The sequence below is a fragment of the Diorhabda sublineata genome, chromosome 11 (assembly GCF_026230105.1).
Source record: "Diorhabda sublineata isolate icDioSubl1.1 chromosome 11, icDioSubl1.1, whole genome shotgun sequence".
NCBI classification, from domain to species: Eukaryota; Metazoa; Arthropoda; class Insecta; order Coleoptera; family Chrysomelidae; genus Diorhabda; species Diorhabda sublineata.
The window spans coordinates 11,126,564-11,152,046 of record NC_079484.1 but is presented as its reverse complement, the minus strand read 5'-3'; the positions used below and the strand labels follow the sequence as shown (position 1 = coordinate 11,152,046).

General features: G+C 31.3%; 2 protein-coding genes across 4 annotated transcripts in view; one reads left to right on the top strand and one right to left on the bottom strand.

Annotated features, from left to right (window-relative positions):
- The window catches only part of LOC130450481 (uncharacterized), a 247,827-nt gene extending 233,816 nt beyond the window's left edge, over positions 1-14,011 (bottom strand). The window contains exon 1 of one of the 3 annotated variants that reach the window (XM_056788878.1): positions 13,754-14,011. In XM_056788878.1, the coding sequence (XP_056644856.1) occupies positions 13,754-13,770 (17 nt within the window). In that variant the 5' untranslated portion in view covers positions 13,771-14,011. Of the gene's footprint in view, positions 1-11,973; positions 12,054-13,753 lie in introns of those variants that run through there. The other 2 variants (XM_056788881.1, XM_056788880.1) reach the window with 2 other exon arrangements.
- Positions 14,012-16,142: 2,131 nt separating this feature from the next.
- On the top strand, positions 16,143-24,603 carry LOC130450260 (serine/threonine-protein kinase PAK mbt). Its single transcript, XM_056788559.1, has 6 exons — positions 16,143-16,908; positions 17,345-17,736; positions 17,934-18,222; positions 21,363-21,556; positions 24,065-24,292; positions 24,432-24,603. The coding sequence occupies exons 1-6, from the start codon at positions 16,458-16,460 to the stop codon at positions 24,594-24,596; spliced, it is 1,719 nt and encodes a 572-aa protein (XP_056644537.1). The 5' UTR covers positions 16,143-16,457; the 3' UTR covers positions 24,597-24,603.
- Positions 24,604-25,483: the final 880 nt, after the last annotated feature.

The window sequence follows — 25,483 nt, the reverse complement described above, 5'->3', positions numbered from 1 at the left end:
AAAAAAGATTGATAGTAGGTAGATGTCGATAAGAATGTGCTCACAGAATATACATGTGTGGGCGTGTATGTATATTTTGAATATAGAAAAAGTGAAAGGAATTCTGAACATTTGCGGTTATTTTGCAATGCAGTCTGCTGATCATATAGTGGTGAAAATTGCCAAAATAGACATTTAAATAAATTTTAATATTTATTTAAATACATTTTCCTCCTAATTAATGAATTGAAGCAATGAAAAAACGTTTCTAGCATTAAATTATGATTTTTATATTTGCGCAAAAATGCTAGTATGGAGAATGTGGAAAAAATAATATTAACAAAGTTATGAATAGTTTATTAAAACTAATACGAAAGATTCTGAATAATTTAAGCTATTAAAGCTAATGAAAAACATTTTCCATTATTTTCATAACAAATGGTAGTTTTAAAGGATGGAAAACTTTGCAATAAATAAATAATCACTATAATACTCAGTAAATAAGATTTCAATTCGGTAATGTATCATTCAAATGAAGTTTCCTGAAACCAATTTTTCAAATGATTCTGTATTAAGGTATTGAAATCACATAGTCAACCAAACATTATATCATAAATATAAAACAAACTGTTTGTGCAATGTTAATATATGATTTCATATTTCAGAAATACAAAATTAGTTTTTTCTTTATTTTCGCTTTAAGGGGAGGTTGCTAAAAGTATTTGAAAATCAATTGAAATCATAAATCGTTCATATAGATGATGAAAAATATTTATTTTATATAATCGAGATTGCTTACGCCAGAATGCTTGAATATTTACAAATTTTCAACAAAAGGGGTGGTTTTCTCTCCTAAAATACAAAAAGCGCAAGTAACACAATTAAAAATTTTCATGCAAATCGATGGAGTTTTACCAAAATCGGAACTAATAGTTGGTTTTACCTTCATTTACTGTACTAATAAGCATTGAAAATATAAACATTAAATTATGTTGATAAAAATTTTTTTCTCATAGTTTAGGAGATATTTCCAAAGTTTTTGCAAAAACACATATTTTCATAATTCAAAAATATGTTTATTAATTCACACGTTAACAATTTAAAAAACCAAGTTCCTTTAGGCATTGGAGCTAAATAATATACTAGGTGGGCAAACAAAGAATAGCCGTCGGCCATATATCAGAAACGAATATTAGGTACAGCTTCAAACAGAGTTCGTGAGAAAAAATGGTTAGATCTAGAAATCAAATATCTCTACAGTAAACGAAGTATCTTTCAAATTAGGCATACTGACTTTATTAAAAGTGAGTTACAGGGAAAGATGTTCATAGTCATTGACTTTAAGAAGAAGGTTTTTGTTTTAAGCAAGAAATTGAAGAAATTGAAACCACAGCCCAGGACAATTTCTTTGAAGCTTATCAACATTGTTTCTTCAGACTTTTGACTGAAAAGAGAAGAGCTTGTTGAATAAGAGTTTGGGTTTTGCTGTTTATGGCAATGTCGATTTTGGCGAATTGATTGGATATAATGAAAGTACCATTCAGTACCTACCTTGACTCATATCTATTAAGGATAAAAATCTATAGTCAACAAAAAAGATTTCAATAGTGTCAGGAGTTTGAGGAGGAAAATTGTTTTGATTTGAAAGCACATGAAGGAAACAAGGTTGTTATAATGCACAAAAAGGACTATTTCGAGAGAATGGACAGCTTAATGGAAATAGGAGCATACACCATAATCTCATAGAATCCGCTGAATAAAATGATTACAATTGTAAAAGAACATTAAAAAATTGTAAATAAATTTTGTTACCGATATATTCAAGTTATTCGTAAGTAACACAACATTTTCAAAGCTTTATTACCTTTCCAAAATTCACAAACCTGAGGAGGCCTATTGTTTCAACAATTTGTACACCCAGTTATAATATTTCCAGATGGTTTACGGAGGAGTTTGAAAACCTATTCATCAAACCGGAGAGTTTATCCATTATGTATGGAGCAAAACTGTTTCAAGTACAATATCGAATTCTACTAACAAGACGAAAGAACAGCTATGGGTAATTGCTATTAATTACTATTCATTAGTTATTTTGAAAAGCAAATTAGTCAAGAGTTTCATTATTTTCTCCGGTGTGTGGATGATATTTCCACCATATTCAATACGAAAAAAGAAACCGTAAAAGAGTTCATTATGGAACTCATGGAATTCAAAATGTCAATCTATAGTCAAGGTTACTTATGATATGGAAAATAAGTAGTAATAGGCTAGAATTTGATGCATTAAAAAAAACACCGCTACGTGCAGGTAAATCCCGTCTGTTTCTTTCCATTGCATCCACATTCTATTTCCTTATGCATCGTTTATTTCACTTTCCACTTAATATTCATAAATACAATGGAAGGATTTTTATTGAGTATGTAGCTGTACTAAACGATTATGATAAGAGAATTGAAAATAGGCTAATTGAACGTCAAAGATTTAAGTAATCTCTATATGAAACTACGTTTTTCCAAAATCAAAATGTGCTTTAATACCTTTCAATCCTGTTTATACATAGGAGTTGGAAGGAATTATTAACAGAATAGGTTTTAAATTGGTTTATAAATCAAACTAGTAGTAGAGGAGACCGTGAGAGATCGATCTTTACCGATCTGATAACCAGATGAGACGTATTTTTTATCAAATAAGACTTATAAATAAATAATAACTTGCCTATCAAAAAGTGCTTTTAATTTAATTAATTCTAATCAATTTTTTCCATCAGCTCCATTCTTTCGATAACTGAATGTTTTTTATATAAACTATAATATAATGGTTTTTAACACACAGAATATGCCTAGGTAAGATTGCCTACTCATTTCTGTGTATGGCTACCGGGCATGCAAATGTGAACAGGTAAGTCAATGTAGGTAACTATACCAATCTGCTAACCAATCGAAATTGATATCAAAGTTTCAATATAAAATATACACCCCACAAAAATTATCGCATCACTCATTATTTTTTAAATATTTTATATGTGTTGTCTGTTTTTCGAATTTTATTATTATTACGAATTAAAACACCAATAGATAAGCCTTTTGCAACATTTATTTTTTATCAGTTTATTATACAGAGGACAAAAAGTTTGATTTCTAATAGCGTGTGTTGCCGCCCCTCGCTCTAATTACAGCTTCCATTCGTCTTGGAAGGCTTCTAAATAGGTTCTGGACGTATCCTTGCGGCATTTTTTGCCAGAAGTTGAAAAGAACATTTTGAAGATCATCTAGTGTTCTTATTGGTGCCGGATGTCGCTGAATTTGCCATCCTAGGTGGTTCCAGACATGCTCTATTGGATTAAGGTCCGGGCTACGTGCAGGCCAATTCAGGGTGGGTATCTCAACCTCTTCTAAGTACTGCCGAACCACTCTAGCAGCATGTGAACGAGCATTATCGTGCAAACAGATCTGTTGGCTGTTCGTAATGTCCGAATAAGCCTACAAACAGTTCGAAATAGGCTGAGAGAAGCAGGTATACGAGCCAGAGTGCCAGCTAGAAGTCCACGTCTTATCAGAGATTATCGAGTAGCAAGATTGGAATTTGCTCGAAAACACGCAAATATTCAAGATTGGTCCAATATTTTATTCACGGATGAAGCAAGATTTTATCTATATTCATCAGATAGACGTGTACTAGTATATAGGCGACGTGGTGAACGGCACGATCAGGCTAATTTTTGTCGAATTGAAAGCTTTGATGGTGGCTCTATCATGGTTTGGGGAGGGTCGCACGGACTTAGTACCAGTGAATGATGGATGACTAAATGCTAACAGGTACATAACCAATATCCTAGAACCCCATGTAGTGCCATATATACCTCATATCGGTGAAAACTCTGTCCACACTCTGCAAGAGTGGTTCGGCAGTACTTAGAAGAGGTCTAGATAACCACCGTGAATTGGCCTGCACGTAGCCCGGACCTTAACCCAATAGAGCATGTCTGAAACCATCTAGGATGGCTAATTCTGCAACATCCGGCACAAGGCGTTTGAGCTGTCGTCTTTTTGAGTAAGATTCAAATTTGTACTTCAATTTTTAAAAACCTAGGACGCTGCTTAAAAACTATTCAGGACATTACAAAAACTAAGACATGTCCTGGGAAAACAGGACGGTTGGCAAGCTTAATATTCGTAAATCTTTACTATTTTCTTTGCTTCATCCATTAGTAAAGCCAAGTATTACCACAAATTGTTTTAAATGATTCTAAATACTCTCAAAATCTGTGGGAATGTTCAAAGAAATTTTTATAATCAACCACATACTCTTTATATTAATTAATAAATTCTTCACACTTTATTACAATGTAAATATTGATAAATATCTAATCTAGGAACTTTGTTACTTAAATAGTTGGTAAATATAAATTAATTACTTCGATAATATTTAATAGTTAACACAAATTAGTTACAGAAAAATAATTATTGTACAACATGTAACTGTACTCAACAACAACACGAAAAAATTTATCATAAACATTTGCATTCAAATTCCAACATTTTGTATCTATATGTATGTTTGTGATAATTATGAACGTCAATGAGAACTAGTATTAAAAAAATGTAATTTTCTTTTTCCTAATTCAGTCAATCTCTTATTAGGATCACTTCGGCTGTTCGCGTCCATCGCCCAATTCCCATCCATTTTACGGATCTCTCTTTGGAAACTCTTGAAATTCCGTATACTAACACACCAATAAAGTCATTAGCGCCAATACCTCAATATAAAAGAGGCACGCAAGCATAGACAAAAGTTCCGTGTTCCCAACCAATTCTGTGTAGAAAAAGTAGTGACGGCTTTTCAAAAAGAAAGCTCGGACGCACGGGATTATGGGGCAAAGGTAGTGGGCAGTGGTGCTTTGAAGTCTTTTATCGTTTTATGGGTATTTTGGATACATAGCTGTTTCTAGTCATTGATAACTTAGCTTATTTTTTCTATAGGTTAATAGTTAAAAAGTGGCGAACGCGAATAACTACACCGAATTTATAAAACAATTGCACTTTTCGTCCGTAATTGACGCAAACTATACCTACAAGGAATAATAATAAAAGCAAACCGCGTCCATTTTTTCAATTTTTTCCCTAAACTTAATTTGTTTGTATTTTCTAATACAAAATATATTGTAGGTAAATTTTTACTATGACTACAAGTTTAATACCTGTTCTACTTTGAATTAAATGAGTAATTTCTTGAATTCCTATATTTTTCTATTTAAGATCAGTTCTTCGGAGATAAGAAAGAAGAAGGAAAAAAGAAAATATATGTAAGTAGCTATGGGTGCTGTTATACATAGCGACCCAAAGGATCTATTGAAAAAAGAACATACACAGAAAAATATTTAAGAAAAGCTTTGAATGAAATTAGAGAGAAGAAGAAATCAGTGGGCGCAGATCAGATGGAGTAAAGAATCCGGGCCCAGAACCTGCGCTAGGAGTAGAATTGAGAAAAAGGCTTCTTAACATTTCCAAATGTGGATATCCAGTGAAAAAACAGAAGTTGTTAGATACTGTTCAGAAAGTAACGAGAGACCAGTGGTTTAAAAATAAATTTAAAGATGATCGCCGATAGTTTGAAAAAGTTTTAGCCAGAAATAAAGAAATCTCACTTAAAAATACGTATGGCATTAATAAAGCTAGAACTCAAGTCACAAAAAAGTTAATTGAGTTTGTGCTTAAAATAATTAGATGACTATTTGGACAGTAAAGATATTTTGAGTGATCTGAAAAGAATTTTCAATGGGGACAATGGTTTTAGGCCTAAGATAATTCCAAAAAACGTATACCAAATAGAACCAAATAACGAAAAAGAAAACATAACGGTGTTACTAACATTTAATGCGAATGAAGATATGTGCCCACCTTGTATTTTGTTTCCATACATTAGACCATCAAAAGCTGTAGTGGATAGTATGTCCCAAGACTGGTGCTTAGGCAGATCGGAGACAGGTTGTATGAGAGAAGAAGTAATCTTTGAATACCAACGAGTTTCACAAATTGATAGTGGAAAATAACATTGAAAGACCCGTGCTTCTGCTGGTAGATGGGCATAAATCGCATACGTCCTTAATGCTAAGTACGACATGTGAACAAATGCAAACTATTTTGTATGTCCTTCTGCCCAACACCACCCATATTTTACTAGTGTATTTGCATCTTCAAAAACATTTGAAATCTACAGTGCGCTCAGTCCTATCTAGCTTTATCAGTTCTATAATTCTTAGATTACCTGTCAATATTTCCTGGCTCCAATTTTTCTGTCTGCATTAGCCTGTGGGCGCCATTGAATGCCTCTTTTTGAAGGGAAAGCAGGTTTAGCAGCGCCTCTAAGATTGTGGTTAGATAGATCAGCCTTTGAATCTTGTCAAGTTTTTTCTGAGCTGTTGTTTGTTCAGTTTTCAACCACCAAACAAGAGCTGCGCATAATATCGTGGGTTTGATGACTGATTGGTATAATTAGTATTCTTAGGCTTAAGTTCATATGTCCCAATAATCTTGCGACAAGTCCATATAGCCGAGGTGGCTTTTGAGATTATCTTGTCTAAATTATTATTCCAAGTAAGTGTTTTATCCACGATGACCCCAAGATAGTTACTACATTGGACAGTACCCGTTTAGTTCCATTAAGGATGGTGCGCCTATATTTGCCTTTTCTTTGTAAATGAAATTAATGTTGTCTTACTAGCGACGATCGATCGATCGATGCTCTTTATCACCACAGTTTTTTATATGTTTAGGGCCGTTTGTATCCTTGAAAGAGTTTCCGTTTATTTATGCCGTTACTATTCGCTGTTATAGCATCGTCTCGGTCCATTTTAGAATAGGGATTTCCACTTTCGTCTTTTCCAGGCGATTTGTAGGGCTTGAAGCTCCCACTTGATACTGTTTAATGAAAATATTTTTCATTACAGAATTTTGCTTCTTCTGTTAGGAACATTTGTCTCTTTTTCAGTACGTTCTCAGCATTTTTAATGATATACGAACCGGGAAAATGAATCTTTGGAAATCCTTTTATACTCTATTCTCCGTTTGGCTTTTGAAGCAGTCCGATTCCTTTCGAATGGGTTTTGGCTAAGACATTTTGGACACGTTGTGCTGGGGCTAACTCATGTATTCCCTCTCAGAATTGTCTTAGATTTCTTGAGTTCCTTAGCTGTATGTTAAACTGTTATAGTTGAGTTACAATATTCATTTTGTGATCAAATCAGTCTATCAAAACACGTCTGGCATCGAAGAATAGTGGCATTTGTATCATGATGTTGATACCCAACTAGTTTCATAAATTAGGTTGATCCTCTAAAATTGTGTTTAACCATTCTTTCGCTTTCTTATACGACTCCGTACCTCAAAAGCTTCGTAAATAACACTAGCAGCAAATAGCTAGGTTACCAATCCAAAAGGGCAAGTAAAATCTGTTCAACTGATTTCAGCGTGTTCGTTATCATCATACTGACCCCTGGAATATTTTATTTTCTTTACTGACGCTGCCCGGAGCAAGTGGAGCGTTATAACTTTGTAATGATGCAACCAGCAAAGACTCATTTAAGATTTTTGCAAAAGGTGTAATATTTAAATCTTAACCTATCACAGGAGTACAATGCAGATGAAACATGACTTTTTTGGAATTATCACTTCCTGATAACGCTCTCGGTCATCCATTTAAAGAAGAACTGACAACTGAAGATAAATGCATCAGATCTTTCGCCAAACTGATTCATCTAAAATGGATCAGTATATCATTCAATGTTAGGCAAAATTGTAATATGTAAAAACCTACTTCTGAGAGCCGGGTCAAAAGACGTTAAAAAATTTTAATGTGAAAGACTTAATTTTTGCTCATTGCGAATCGTGGACTACTTCACCTTTATAAATTATAGTCCTTTACAGATAGATCTGTAGATATAGTTGCCACTCCTAGCAACGATTCACAAAAAGAGGAAATTATTTTCCTTGGAATATCTGACTAAGATTAACACTGGCTTTGCAATTGGTCGAAGAGAATAGTGCAGACCATAACTAACTTGGGAGTACTGACTAACTAACTAACTTGATAGTTTTTGATTCTTTTAGTATGAGGGTTGTCTGAAAAGTTGCATTTGCTCATGATTTGCATTCTCACAAAAATTGCTTGGTTTCTGTTTGGCGAGTCGTCGTGAATATTTTTGTGAAAATGGAAAAGATTGAGTATCGAGTCATTAAAAATATTTGTTTTTGAAAGGCTACAAGCCGACGCAGAGGAAAGAGACTTTGCAATATAATTTACTACCGTAAAATTTTGATCATCTAATTTCATACGTGGTTATATTAGCTTGACTGAAGCCGAGCGTTTGAGACGCCCAAAAACTGCAACAACCAATGATATTACCGAAAAAGTTCATCAAATGCTACTAGTCGACCGTCGCGTCGAATTTAAGTTAGTAGAAGAAACTATCGATATATCAAAAGAAAGCATTTGTCATATACTGACTTTGGTTGTCGCGTTTGCTCGTTTTGGATTATGGTAATGGAATATTTTCAACAAAGTAAAACAATATCAGTAGAGTATTTCTTGATAAGGTAAATGGAGAAACTGTGAAAATGTGACGACCTTCCCACACTTCGGTGATAGCTATGGCTAAAATTCACTTCCAATTGGTTGACCACCTACTGTATTCACCAGATCTGATCCCCAGGGACTTTTCTGTTTCATAACTTTAAGAATTCACTTGCAGGAGAGAGATTTTCATTAGTCGAAGAAACTCATATTTTGAGAGACAAAAGACGGCAACTATTAGGTATTTGGAAGAGTTAAAAAGGTTAGAGCATCGCTGGAAAAAGTGTATACACTTAGGAGGAGGCTATATTGAAAAATAAAAATGAATATGGAAAAAATGTTGAAATATTTTCAGATAACTCTCGTACATATGTACAGAATTATTTCCCTATGGAAAGGGATAGTTTTATAGCATTAATTAATTATCAGTAAATCTAGTGTCTAAAAATATTCAATGGATATTCATATAAAAAATATCATCTCAATCAGCAGGTTACAAACTTACTTTTTTAGAAATCAAGAAATAAATGGACCAGACACCATTATAAACTAATTTTTTATTTTACAAGTAGGAGCAACTTAGTTTGACTGTCCTTCAGTTAAATAATGAACAAGGTATACTTTGAATTCAACCGAAATTTATCAATCTCAGAAAGAAAAATGCATGTAGTGGTTCGTTAAAATTAAAACCTAGATCGTTACGAAATTAACTTCGATTATTTAACTGGGGAACAAGAAACCAAGTTCCATATATGCCCAGTTGTGCATGTATTGAGGCCAATGATACATAAGCAAGGTTACCGCAGTACGACCCAGGAGATTTTTTCCTATTACGTGAAAGAAAGATACTAACTACATATGGATTTAGTTAAAAATGGATTGGTACAACTTCATCAATGCATGTAAATCGTAATTCTGCATCATAATTCATCGAATATATCATTCTAATTTGTATATGAAAATTATATGTAATGAAAAGTAATTACAATAATGTAATACACAGAGCCCGCCTCAAGATCTATGAAAATAAATAACAATTAACCAATTTCAATGCTATTATTCGAAAATATTTTGTTTTGGAACTATTTTTAGACGGTTTACAAGTAGAACGGAAACTATTTATTGACGTATTTGACTGATTGGTCGTCATATAAAATACTGTAATTAATGTATGATTACATCTTATTTCTTACAAATTTGTTGTGTTTTTCGTAAATTTTAGATTATGTATTAAATCACTGGATTTTGAATTATTAAGAAAGATTGGAATAAAAAAAGTTTATTCATTCAACATACTGAATTAATTATAACAAAATCATAATTACTATTACTAATTTATATATATATATATATATATATATATATATATATATATATATATATATATATATATATATATATATACTGTCGCGAATCGAGATCTTGTCTACAATTATTAGTCAGTGATTCAACTTTAATTTTAAAGGAATTTAGAAAAAACTTTTCATGTTTTCATGTTACCAAGAACTAGGGAAAAGAATCTTCAAGTTTCACTATTTATAAAATTCTTGAAGGGATTGGGAAATCTACAAATTAACTTTATTGGTTTTTGAGTGACTGTGACTGAAATAGAAAAGTATTTCACAAAAAAAACAATGGCAGCAATGTTTTCTAAAAATTTATCTTGTAGAAGGATTATTGGTTGTTAGAATGGTTGTCGTGCAAGAAAAATTTTAATCACCAACCAATTACCGATGATTTTTTGTATACTTTACTACTTTACTTTTATTGTCTCAGATAAATTCGCGATGTTTCAATTTTCAAAAATGTGATGACTAACTTAAACAGATCTAACACTTCCATTGACTTACGAGTAACTTAAATGGCTAAGAGAGAAGCAAGCCGAATATATGGCCCAAGAGGAACTCTGCAAAATCGTCTTCACGGTTGGAAAAAAAAAGACTAGAAAAATTGGTCCAGCTACAGTGTTAACTACAAATGAAGAAATAAAACTAGTTAACTGAATTAATGAGTTAGCAAAATGTGGCTTCCCCGCAAAAAACGTTCTTTTGAAGACTGTTTAACAAATTGTAATTAAACAAGAAAGAAAAGTGCTATTTAATGAAGGAAGTCCTGGAGAAAAATGGTTTAGATCGTTTTTGAGGACATCCAGTTTTGTCCTTCAGAGAAGCTGTTTAAGGGGTTTAAGAACATCAAAAAGTATGATAACAGAAGAATACTTACGAAAATGGTTCCGTGAACTCGAAATTTATTTAAAATATCAAAATGTTTCTGATAATGTAACTTGCTGATGTAAGTGAATTTGAAAGACCCAAAATTGAGTAGGAGAAGACGGTATGAAGTTGGTAGTCTAAATCAGAGTGTTTCAACAAAGATAGTATTTTGCCCTTTATTGAAAGAAGTACAGCTAAATTCCATCATCAATGGTTTCAGGAAGTATTCATCGTAAACAAACTGTGTGAAAAACCGAATTGAATATTCCGCTGTTTATTGCGAAATATCAAAAACAGAATTTGAAAAACAAACTGCAGAATAAACTTGAAGAAAAAAACATTGAACATTTACAGTGTCAGGCAATTTAAAGTGAAACAATTTGCTCATTAGTTTTTTGGCTGAACACTGGAACATTTGTGGCTGTACATAGGTTTTTAAAGGTTGACTACTAGAAATTTCACCAGTTGTAACTTTAAAAATCTTTCTTTGAATTCCTATACATCAAATATAAAAAACGATGGAAGTAGTCAAAAACTTAGATATATTAATATTTAATCTATTTAAATGGTTAGTCTTTGAGTTTTGCTTAATTTTTTTATAAAAGGCTAATAGGCGGAGCAGCGTTACATGACCAAGCACTAGCGCAGTTACCCTAATAAAACTTAACTTCATGGACTTATTGAAAACAACAACACATTTTTTTTATAACTAGATTGTTGGTTTTTCATAAAGCGACCCAAGTATCAAGATATGATATTCTCCAATTTGATTTTTTTACCATTTCAAAAAATCAACAATATTGTCGTATCTCTAAATTGGGTTGTATGCATGTAAATTGGAAACAATAATCGAGGGGCTCCAGCATTTTTCACAAAAAATTAGTATCGTAAACAATAAATTCATATCAAATTACGTACTTTCTCTGTAAACGAATGCTGAATGAATTGATAAGAATGGTATAAAACTAATATTGTATTTGCATCTATTTTTAATAGTTTCTATATTGTATTCACTTTTTTAAATGTATTTGAAATGTCTATTACATACGAAAACTATTTCTGTGATTATTAATAGTCGCTATATAATGAGGTTTGAATATTTATTATGAAAGAATAGACTTTATGGTTAATCTATTCCTTATATTTGATTTCTACCTCATGACTGCATAATTTTCTAACCGATACATGCCAGTAAAAATGAAAAACTACTTACTAAAATATCAGCTAATAAAACAGAAGTAGCTTTTTCATGTCACTTTCGATTCACTTTATTGATGTTCACATAGCCAAAACGTTTCTCTTAATAAAGAAATTAGGTAGAATGTATAAAAAAAACTACAGATGCAATACTTTTTACAATCCTCATAAATCCATCAGACAATGTTATCTCATAAAGTATGTGAGTTTAAAATTTAGATATAAAGATCGTAAATAGAACAGTATGAGTATTATTTCTATAATTGCTCAATAAAAACAGGTAAATTTCTTTAATTTCTTATTTCTTAGACCTTTTGATATATTAATGCATCTAAATGTTATTGATTTTAGGTCTCTTCTGTTTTAAAATTAGTTTTTTTCTATAATTTTTAAAAAAAAGATAAATTTTGACGTTTCGACTTTTCTTTGAAAAAAATTTATCTTTTTTTTAAAAATTAAAAAAAAAATCTAATTTTAAAACAGAAAAGACCTAAAATCAAGAACATTTAGATGAATTAAAAATGGGTATTGAAACTAAGGTACATGAGTTGATACAAATTTAGAAAAACAAAAATAAGGTAGCAGGACATCTTGAAATAAGATCTGGAACACGTAACGAGTATTAATTTTGATGAGTGTGCTCATTAAGCATTATTTTTGTGAAAAAAACTATTATTCAAACCAAAGCAAAGCTTATTTTGATGAATAGAGGGAAGCAGAACAATCTATTTATATGAAAAATGTGCGACGAAATATATTGAATAAGGGTGGCGCCACATTAGCATTAAGATAAATTTTAAAGCAAACGCCAAATATTCTTCACGCCCAGGGCAACTTATCACATTTTTGTACAAAGCAAGCTGTTAAAATTTTTGCTGATAAACTACCTATAATATTAAAATTTTTAACTCAGGAAACTTCAATTCCTCTACAAAAAGATACATTTTACCATACACTGTGTATATACCAGCGCCATTATGAAAGGCTTTTGAACTGTTCTTTATCGTATATAGCTGGACACTTTTTCAATTCTTCTTCCATATTAGATACTTCTTCTCTCTACCATCCATAGCATTTATGTAAATTTTGCATTATCAATTTCATAAGTAAAAAACTGGTTTACTAAATTTGGTTGTGATCGTACAACTCGGAAAGGGGTGAACATCTAAACGTCACTGTATCACTACACCAAGAAAACTTCACGATATGGTGTTGGTTGGATATTGAAAGTGCTAGAGTACTAAAGTCACTTCATATCGCCCAGTGATTTCAATCAGTTGGGGTATAAGAAATGTTTCAGCAAAATGGATGTCACGTTCGCTCACAATCAACTACCAATGCAATCGATTAACAACATAGCTTTGTTTAACAGGAGATTCACGTACTTCGTAAACCTGGATGAAACGTGAATCGATCATTACCAGAAACTAAACAGCAGTCAAAAAAATAAGGTTAACGTGATGAATCAGTCAATAGACGTTTTCTGGAATGCACGTGGTCTAATCCACATTAACTACCCTAAAAACTAACTAACTCGATTTAACGATTCGCCCTGTTCTCCGGATTCAGTCCTGAGTAACATTTCTTGTTTCCAAACTTGAAGAAATGTCTTGGTGGAAAGTGATTTCAATATCACGATGAAATCATCATATAAGGAAATGCTTATATTGTTGTTCTCGACTAATCTAATTTTTTTTAAATCGATAAAAAATTGGACAAACTTGAGACAAAATGTACGATCATAAAAAGTTAATTTATAAAAGAAAAAGTTGGATAAGAAAATTATAATAACTTACCTACACTTGTGCAGCATATCACAAAATAATTATATTTATCACATTAATAAATAACTTTTTTGTTAAAAAAAGCGGTCGTTAACTTATAAACACAAAACATACCGAAATTAATTAATTTTTACCACACACATCTCAAATGTCTACCCACCAATCGACAACTGATAGTTTGTATTTTGTATTGCAACCCACATTGTAGTACTAAATTACTCGGTAGAAGGATTTGATGTGTTTGTTATTGAGTTTTACAAGTTTCCAATTGGTTATTTCCTTGCGCACCAATTCAATTATTTATCTGTGTAGCTTTAAAAAATTAATAATAAATTTTATTAACCTATTACCTAATTAAATAAAAAAAGAATGTGACGAGCATCATAATAAACAATACCATACATATTAAATTAAAACTTATTTAGCATGTCCCTGAGCGAGAAGTTGTACGTTTTTTGTTTGGTTTTTTCATCGAAATGATTTTCTCTCACTCAAGTTTAGAGGTTGGTTAGAATATATTCTATTTATTACACGAAAAAAAGTATATTAAATTATACAACTTTACAGACTAAAGCTAAGGAATGAGTAGCTGACATATAAATTATATCAATAATGTAAAATGGAGTTTTACTGACTAAAAATAAAGAGTAATATGAAGCAAAAAAGAAGGTTATTGTGTAGTATTTTCTGTATAACAATTTTGAGTGAGTTATTATATTTAATACTCTTTTGGTATGATTTCATTCTACTTGTTTTTGATACCAATTCAGAATAAACAAAGATATAAGCATCGGTATTTCATAAGCATTAAAATATTCACAGACATACATAAAAATTTGGAAAATTGTTGATTCTTGATTGCAGGAGTTTAAATCAATAAGATATAATGAAGACATAATAGTTATTTGTACAATATTCTCTCTAAATAAACTGATTCAAGATAAGGAATATGAAATTGGAAGGAGGAAGTATATCTTCTGCAAGTAATAAAAAAACTATTCACCTGGTGGTTACGTCGTCCGATAAAAAAGATACTATTTTATAATTTATCCCTGAAATCCAATTTACTTGACCTAGTGACGCTAAAATTCATGGATTCCATCCCTAAAGTGATTATCTGGAAGACTGTCTAAATGCGTTTCAAAGGTTACTGATACCTCTTCGTTCGAGGTAAACTTTTTTCCACAAATTAATTTTTTAAGATATGACAACAGCAAGAAGTCGAAGAGAACCCAGTCTTATGGAATTTGTGAATGTTGCGAAAGTTAGTATGTATTTTCACTGATTTTCGCGATGGTTTTCGGAATTTTGCGAGAGGGTACATTGTTTTGAAAGAACAAACGTATTCACACTTAAAACAATCGTAAAATTGAAATGCTACAAAGCTACATGAAAAGGGGATTCAGTTAATTAATAATTGTAATACAATAAAACTGAAGTTAATGGCAACGATCAAGTTAAATCTAGCAAATTACATTTAATAATTTGTAGATAAATGTCGCAAACCACAAAGAAGAAAAACCGCAAACCTCAGCAACCTGTCGATTATACTATTAACAGGTATTAATCATACATAACCGAATACAAACAAAACATATGAACAAAAAAAATTTAGATTAAGATTGATTTGAATCGATAATAATTTTCAAAAAGCTCTATAGAATTTATTATTGGAAAGCTATGTGGACAAAGTGAAGCAGAAGTCTTAGCAATTTTAAGTTGATATAATGAAATAGTATTGGATTTGAAATATCAGAAGAAGAATTGTCTGGGAGCAACATTCTTCCAGATGGACTCCCGCTGTTTATGTGTTACACTTGATAAACACTTTCTATTTTATTTTAATTCAACTACGACAAATTTAGAATTATTCTTTGCAATTAATTTTATGACTAAATATCAAAACAACTATCATTTGTTAATGGAAATTGCAATTAAACAAAATATATTAGCAAATGATAAATATTCGTTTACTACATAATTAATGGTAGAAAAAAATAATTAAAAAATAGAAAACATATTTATGAAATTAAGAAAAATAGTTATTTATGTAATGAAATTTAATACTCATGATTCCGTTGGTGTATCGACATACTATATTGTTATCAGTATCACACCGACCGAAATTCTTTAAAAAATACGCATCTTTTACAAAAACATCTAGATTTACCTAAAACTTTTTTTGTTCGCTCACTTCCACTAGATACTTCTGTCAAATTGACCAGAATCGATTTATAACAAAACTTTCAAGTTTCTGTATGTCTAAATAAAATTATTTATGGAATTCTAAAATAAATGATAACAATTTTTTCAATTTCCCTTAAATTTTGAACACAGGTATCTTGTATCTACCCCTCTACCAAAAGAATTTAATTTTATCGAATTCCTTCTTAGCTTCAACAAACATCCGCTAGAGGTTTCAAAGTGTCGAAATTGGGCGATTTCTTATTTGTTTGGTTCATTTTCAAACCCTTTTGATTTAAATCACAGTATAAATTGATAAATATTTACAAACTAGTTAGAAAACAACATGTTCAAAATAACACTGGAGAAGAAGTTGTTTGTGAACGTATTATTTCAAAAACACTTAAACCAGGTTATGTAGCACGTATGTTGACACCACTACAATATAAAATAAAATTCATTTAATAAGTGTTTTAACCTACTTTGGATATTATTATTGGTGTTTTGAGAATAACGTTAGTGAAGAAGTAAAATGTTTAGCAAAAAAAAGAAAAAACCTCAAATTTCCCAACCGACGAACTTTGAGCATAGGGTACATACAGGCTTTGATAAACGTGAAGGAAAGTACGTAGGACTTCCGTTGCAATGGGCTTCTATTGTAGGAAATAATCAAATATTGAAATCAACTAATAGGCCATTACCTTTGGTTGATCCTTCTGAAATAACTCCAACTGAAATACTGGACTTGAAAACTATTGTTAGGGGAGACCATAAAAATGAAAATAAACACGGAGTTTCTCAAAATAAACCGAATAATGGTATTGTTCTCCCTAAAATGTCAAATGTGGCCAGATCAAACTCCCTTAGATCTTCAAGTCCACCTAAGTTAAGAAGAGATCATAGAAATAATACTAATGTGCCCCCTTCAGTGCCAGAAGAACAAGTTATGCAATACACTTCAATGAGAAGGGATCCAAGCATAAGTGAGTAACTAATAAATTTCATATCTGTGATAAATATTTATTTTACTGTATTCCTATCAACCATCATTTAGGAATAAATATAACTTTATTTTATTAATAATATGTCATTTATTTATATTCTGCCAAGCAACAACCTTATTATTTATTATGTCCAACAATATTCTCCAATGCTTCCCAATTTTGTGATATTTTTTGGTGTTCATGAATGTTAATCATAATTCAAATGTCCATATTTTTGTTCCTTTTCCTTTCATGCTCATTCTCTTCATTTCTTTTCTTCATATAGCTTTCCAATATTTATGGTTGTCTAAAAATAACAATGCATGAAGTGACAGGATTATATATAATAATGCTAGTTAGTTTTTGTTTTGGATACATTTTAATGAATCTGTTCTACCTAAATTATAGAATTTCAATAGCTTTCTTTGTACACTAGGTAAACCTCAGGTACGAGATAATTCTCCAGCTGAACGTTCCCTAAGTAATCAAGAAATTCCTAATCCTTTCGTAAACGGTAACATACCAGATCAATATATAGGTTACCATCCTCGAGATCATCCTCAAATTTCACCAGCAGGCTCTATGATGTCTTCTGGACCTTCTCCCATGATACCTTTATCTCACAAAGCAGGTCATACACAACCAACTCATACTGGATCACATCAGAGTCTTCAACATGCAGGATACCACTCCGCTCCACAGAGGCATGATCAAAATCAAAATTTAAAAAATGGATTGCAATCAACTCAGGCTGTACATACTCCACCTAGTGCCACTGGTCAAGTTTCATCCAATAAACATCATGAACAAAGGCTTACCCATGAACAGGTAAATACAAATCTAAATTCAATACTTTTCATAATTTGATTTAGAAGAATTGATAATTTATCTGGGTATATGCTAGAATATTTCATGATTTATAGATGTAAAGGATTAATGGAGTAAGTAGTATACAATATAGTAGATAATCTTAGTAATTATTGAATTGTATTGATGATCTGTTTAATTCATTTTTTTGTTTGTAGTTCAGAGCAGCTCTTCAAATGGTTGTATCCTCAAAGGATCCTCGTGAAAATCTGGAACGGTTTATTAAAATAGGTGAAGGTTCAACGGGTACTGTATGTATAGCTCATGATCGCACTACAGGCCGACAAGTTGCCGTAAAAAAAATGGATTTAAGAAAACAACAACGGAGAGAACTCTTATTTAATGAAGTGGTCATTATGAGAGATTATCATCATCCTAATATAGTAGAAATGTTTGACAGTTATTTGGTGAATGATGAACTTTGGGTTGTAATGGAATTTTTAGAAGGTAAGCTAAACAATTCTTTCAGTTCTGCATGAAATTATAATATAAATAAATATTCATAATTTGAGTGAGATTGCTATGAACTTTTATAGCATTAAGGAGAGTAGATAGAATCAAATACTTTTTAATAAGATAGGATGGTCAAGGTAGGAAGGGATATTCTTGAGCCTTATATGTTTATATAAAGACCTATCTTTTTCTCCTCTTTTCCTTTTACCTTTTCATATATCAGACATGGGCTTCGATTCTCTTGAACCCAATTATTCCACTGTCTTTAATCATCTTCATTAATGCTATGTAATGTTTTCCTTCTATTTACTTCCAATTCATTTAGTTGTTCCCTCTTTCTTCTTCGTCTTGTCATTCGATTTTTAATGGTACATCCAGCCTCTATTATTTTTCTTGTAAACTTCTTTCTAATATATCCATATTATCCAGTGGTTTATTATTTTCTCCATTCGTGTTACTTTTATATCTTTGTCATGTTCTGTTATTCTCCTCAAGGTTTTCTGCATGTATTTTCCTCTTTTCTATTCAAAACTTGTCAAGATAAATAAGTGACTGAAGCAGCCTCCTTCAATAAGTTGAAATTTGAATTATTCAGCATCAATCAAAATTTTGATGTCTTAACGAGTAATTTTAATAAAGATGCTATGCCCTTTGGTGAAGATTGTCAAGAATCAAATAGAAGAATTTTACCAAAATCTCAATGAATCTTTCACAATGGTTGATAATAAAGTTTATGACATGTGAGATGTGATAAAAAATGTGATTCTATCTCTGTGACATTGAACAGAATTTTTTATTCAGCAGTCTTAAAAACATATAGTTCAAATGTTTTGTCATGAAATCCAAATATTCATTTCATATTAACTCTAAATCTCGATCAAATATGCTACAACAAAAGAATCCTCTTGATAAATTCTTAACTTAGCAAAACAGAATCTACGAGATGGTGACCTACGTTAGGTGCAATGAAAAAATTAAGAAGTTCAATCAGCAATGACAAATTATCTACCAATGATGATATTAAGGAACTTTGAAACTCTGTTTTCCATCTTGTGAAACCATACATACATATACATATTTAATGTGCTTAACACAATATTCAGCAGCAGACTTGGGTAATGGTGGTCTGGTTGATGTCATCTATACAGATACATTCTTATCATTAATCTATATAGCATTGGTTTAACTGATTCATTCACCAATTTTTTATGTCATACCTTATGGATAGAAAGCTCACAGTTACTATGGTTTTAACTCCCTAGATACTTCTGGAGAGCCTCAGGGCTCAGTTCTTGGGCAGTTATTATTCTCAATATTTAGTAATGACATCCTTTATGCAGATGATCTACAGCTATATCAAACATTGGTGATTGTCACTTACCTCAATCTAATATGGATACAATTTGTGAGTGATGTGATGAAAATGCAATTCATCTTAAAAGTTCTATAACATTTAAACATTTTGGTGTTACATTGGATAGTAGATTAAACTTTGTTGAGCATATCAATATTATCCTTAGTGGAGCCTTTATAAACCTTTTGTACTGAAAAGCTCTGGGCAGTTTATCGAAGTTAAAACTGTATCTTTACTTTTGATTGCATTTGGTCTTCCAAAACTAGAATATGTCTCTCTTATATGAGATCCAAGTTACCAAACTCATATCAACAAAATAAGTAAATACAGAGAAAGTAAATGAAATATATGTGGTTTAACAATATTTATCCACAATAACTCAAACGATCTAGAGTCTAGACGTTTGTGGTCTTTGATTTTCCTTCACATGATATTCCTTTACAAAATTGTGACAAATAAAATTGACTGTTCAGAATTGCCGTCTTTTAAGAAAACATACTTCTCGGATTGCTACTTAGTCCCACTCTTTATTATACTTTTCCAGTCGCTAGAACTAATATTCTCAAGTTTTCACCTTTATATAGAATGGATTAATAACACAGGCATATGCTGAACTATTTGGTTACTTTTTGCAGCACTATCTCTTAACATAAAAAAGAACATTTTCACTGTTTTATAACTCTCTCATTATTTATATTTGACAAAGTTGTTGAGATGAGATAAGACTTTAGAACCGTTTTGCTTACCTTTTCGTATCTTTCTGTGTATAGTATATTTTGTTAAGTTTGATCTAAATGTACCATTTTTTTTATTGGTACTTTTCTAATTTAACCATTGATTGTTAAATCTTATGCATGTTCGTTCCACCTTTTACTTGGCCCTTGGGATGTGGGGTGGTGTCATAACCAATGCTCCCAACTCTCAAATGTTCATCTGCCTAAAGCCTCAATCAGAAACACCTAAAATCTCCACATTTACTGTAGATTCCCATTAAAGAAACTTATTTTTTATAAAATAAATAATTGAATATTTTTAAATAAATAATATATTAAAAATATCATTTGACAAATGATAAATTTTAAACAATAAACAGATAATTTCACTCAGTAACATTATTTTTTTAAATTCTTTATTCGTAAATCATCGAAAACTTCAAGTAACAAATCGTTTTCCTCAAATTCTGATTATTTTAAATCATATATATTGCCATTAAATAATTTCCCAAAGCCTATACTGTTACACCTTTGTTTTACTTAATTTGAAATTAAAAAAACTAAATATTTGAAGATATAGAAATCCCTAAAAATATAACACTAGTAAAAACATCCCATTCCACATTTTCCCCCTAAATTTGTGATCGCATTTTTTCTTTATTGGTTTATTATTATATTATTGGTTTATTATCATGACTTCAGTTTTATTGATGTTTACTTCCCTTTTATTTATTTTTATATCTCATGAAAATACTTTTATTTATTTTTAGTTTTATTCTGAGAATTTGCTATTAAAATTGATTTGCGAAACATGAAAAGTATAAAAGCAATGGCAAGAATGCTGGACTTGATCATCAGAAAAAGTTTTGTTGGACTAAATATTCAATTTTCTCTAATTTATGGTAACTCATTTATCAAAAACAAATTCATTAGTATTGTGGTTGGTCACTTTATTTTTGTAAAAAAAAACAAATCAAGGTGTGTCCAGTTTAATAAACATGTTACATGAATGATATACCTTTATTTAAAATGTCTTGATTTTTTATTTTTATTTATAATTGAAACAGGTGGAGCCCTAACGGATATTGTGACACATTCCAGAATGGACGAAGAACAAATTGCAACTGTCTGTAAACAATGTTTGAAAGCTTTGTCTTACCTTCATTCCCAAGGAGTTATTCATAGAGATATTAAGTCAGATTCAATATTATTAGCACTCGATGGAAGAGTAAAATTGTCCGACTTTGGATTCTGTGCTCAAGTAAGCATTTTTTGTGATTAAAATTATAATAATCCATTATTTCAATATAAATCAAATTTCTATGTATGTAGGATAATTTTTTTTATGTAAAAAGCAAGCACAATAGGGTAAACCCTGTGGACATGATATTGAACTTCTGTAGGTTGTAGTGTTTGGAAAAGACGTATGCCTGTCCAGTTGGTCTTGCAAATACTGTTCCAGGTGGGATTATGTTGGACAGTTTTGAAAGAGCATCTGCCATGGTAGTATTGGTAAAATAGAGTTAGGTCAGTGACCTTTCTTCTATGCTCTAAGCTATCCAAATTTCTGGTCTAATTTGCGGAGTATACAGCTTATTGGTCTTGAAGATATGAGTGTAAGTGCTTTGTAAAAATAGCAGTCTAGGTCTTTGCTGCATTAAATTCAATCAGATTGCCTCCATCCCACTCCAGAATATTTTCAAGATCGATATTGGTGGTGGTGATCTGTTGCTGCTTACAGATTTGAGTGCTAGCCGAATTGTGTTGTCAACTTACTTCACCATTTTATATTTTAGTTTCAGATTTCAATACTGTGGAAAGTACCTAATTTTCTTTCATAATTTTCTTCCTTATTGTCTATTTTAGTCTGTTGGGGGGTTCTTAAATTTTGTACATAATTTTCATTTTCATTTAATTTAACTTTGCTTGTAATTGTTCCTCAATATTCATTACTCACTTTTTCATTACTCAGACCTGATAAAGAAAAAGCTGAAGCGTTTTCTAAATACCTAAGCAACGTATACAAACCGAATCCCTTAAAACTATCTGTTAAAGGAGAAAATAAAATTGTTCAAACCATGGATGTACACTGTCATCTTGATCTTCCTCACCAGAAAGTAACAATGGAATATAAACAAATAATAAAAGGAATCAACATAAAAAAGTCGCCTGGGTTTGGCACAATCTCTGGCAAAAGTATACAAAAACTTATAGTATAGATCTCCAATGCCACGTTGAGAATAAACTACTTTTCATGCACTTGGAAAGCTGCCCATATAATAATGATCTTCAAACCGGGGAAAAAGCTAGAGTATGTCTTCTCCTACAGACCTATAAGTTTACTTCCATCTCACTCAAAAATATTCAAGAAGCTGTATGTTAAAATACAAAAGATAATATATCAAAATAAAATAATACCAGACCATCAGTTTGGATTCCTCAATAAGCATGGTGCAGCATCAAATCCATAGATTAGTTATTATGAATATGGATAACAAAACATACTGTTTCACACCTTTCCTTGACATATCCCAGCTTTTGATGAAGTATGGCATAGAAGACTGCAAGTCAAACTTAAGAAACTACTTCCTCATCTTCACTATCAACTCCTCAAATCATACATAACTAACAGATACTTCACTGTGACACTACGCAATGAACATACTGATATCCAGCATAGACACTCTGGTGCTCTACAAATGAGTGTCTTAGGATCAATTCTTTACCTGATGTACACAGCAGAATTATTTACTTGAAGATCCATCCTCATAGCAACATATGCTGATGACACTGATGTGCAGAAAATATTAAATATTAAAATAGATATGGACGTATGGCATACAACTGTGGGGTACCACCAGTAACTCCTATATCACCATCTTCAGAGGTTCCAAAACAAAGTACTGGATGCAATAGTCGACGTACCCTATTATGTCCCTAACGAGGTAATTCACCATGACATCCCCCTGGAATCCGTCAAAGAAACCATAAATCAGTTGAATGTGTGCGACAATAGTGAAGGGTGAAGGTTGAAACACCTGCTGCTATTGAATCTGAACGATAAACACTGATAAGTTCAGATATTAAGACAGAAACGAAATAAAAACTCTATAACAAGACTCAAATTAAGATTAATTTAAAAGAGATTATTCATTGGAGTAATTTTCTATAAGCCATCCATCCATTTATATTGTTTATTGCCTATGAGGCAGACTGCACTCTGAGTGTTAAAAAAAACTCACTTGGGAAAGTTAATACTGCCCTAACTACTGTTGAGTTACTCTCATAGGTTTAGAATTAGTTTTAAATGGCCATTTCTTAATTTTATTAATTATCTCAATAATTTTGTCTTCTAAAATCCTTTTGATTGTAACCAACAAAACATCTATAAAAATTCTTAGTGTAGTCTGTAGAATTTTTGTGATGAACCACTTGAACATAGAATATAATTTATAATAGAAAATGATTTTCTTGTTGGCATGAAGGTATATTAGTATACAATGAATCAAATAATTATAGGTAATTGTAGTGCTCAAGACGAGAGTGACCACAAGTCACCATAGCTGAGATAAAGAAAACTAATAAAGAAATTATTGATTTAGCATTACATATTTATGTCAATGTGGCATTCATGTGTTGTAACAATCAAAACTGTTTAGTTTCAACACATGTGTTATTTATTTTATAGATTTATATTACAATAATTACATTTAACTTGTACTAATCTAATTTATTGCACAGATTGCCTTATATAATTTTTTTTATTTAGGTTTCTCAAGAGCTTCCAAAACGAAAATCTTTAGTTGGAACTCCTTATTGGATGTCACCTGAAGTTATATCAAGATTGCCGTACGGACCTGAAGTTGATATTTGGTCATTAGGTATTATGGTTATAGAAATGGTTGATGGAGAACCGCCATTATTCAACGAACCTCCTTTGCAGGCTATGAGGAGGATACGGGAAATGCCACCTCCAAAACTAAAAAATGCTCATAAGGTAAAAGTATATTTATCATTATTTGCTATTGTTATAAACATTCCTTGTCATGAATGTGTTGTCTTTTTGTCTTTCCACGCCCAAAGACATATATCTATATCCTAGAGTTTACTTCATATAAATTATAATTTATTTTTAGGTATCCCCACGGTTGCAATCATTCTTGGACAGGATGCTAGTAAGAGATCCTGCTCAACGTGCAACTGCTCAAGAACTTCTAGCGCATCCATTTCTAAGGCAAGCTGGTCCACCAGCTTTATTGGTACCATTGATGCGAGGCGTCAAAAATACGAATTATTCTTAAGGTATTATGATAAAAATGAAATTTTTATTTATTTTATAGAGAACATAGCAGTTAACTAACTTTTTTCATCTGGAGAGTAAATGTATTGTTAGACATCACAAACAGTTCATAAAATTTACAATGAATTTTATTAAATACTGTGAATATTCCCACTATGAGGTTTGGTGGCCTTTTTGGATAACATGTACTTAATCAAAAAGTATTTTGGTTCTCATTAACTTTTTTCCTATTCTCAGTCTAATCATTTTGCAATCTTTGGTCTTCTGTTGTTTCTTTTGGAGTTGTAGAATAAGTTATTTATAGGTATTTTTAGTCTTTGGTGGTGTTTGCTTCCAATAAAGTCAAAATTTTGGATATTTTATTGATATTGATCTTGCTATTTCTAGTTCCTTTATGAAAACCGTTGGGAAACTGACTCTTAATCAACTTAATATTTATATGATTTCCATTCTCCCATTTTTTAAATTTGGATGAAGTGGTCTTGTAATTTTACACATTCCGTTATGAAAGCTTGCGATTAGGACGATTGCATCATTAGTATTGTATCTGTAATGGTTCCACTGCCATTAGAATTGGTTCTAAAACACTGTTTATTAGATATGTTTTCTTTAATCGTGGTGGCTTATATCGTCAACAAAAAATGATTTTTTTTTTAAATTTTAGTTGTACTTATTAATTTATTTTATTTCAAGAGTGATACAACCAGACCAAAACTTTTTATTCTTTCATGCTATTTTAATCAAATGAAGTTTGTTCTTCATTGAAGTAAGCCCCAGTTTGAGTACAACGACAACAACTAGTAGTCACTGGGATTAGTTCAATACAAGTTTTTCTCTTTTACTCTTTTCAAATACTATCATTTTTTTTACAAAAGAAGAATCTTGACA

Coding starts and splice junctions, on each gene's coding strand:
- LOC130450260 (XM_056788559.1), top strand. CDS start 16,458: ATGTTTAGCAAAAAAAAGAAAAAACCTCAAATTTCCCAACCGACGAAC. Junction 18,223..21,362: donor TGTAATGGAATTTTTAGAAG/GTAAGCTAAACA, acceptor TAATTGAAACAG/GTGGAGCCCTAACGGATATT. Junction 24,293..24,431: donor AACTAAAAAATGCTCATAAG/GTAAAAGTATAT, acceptor ATTTATTTTTAG/GTATCCCCACGGTTGCAATC.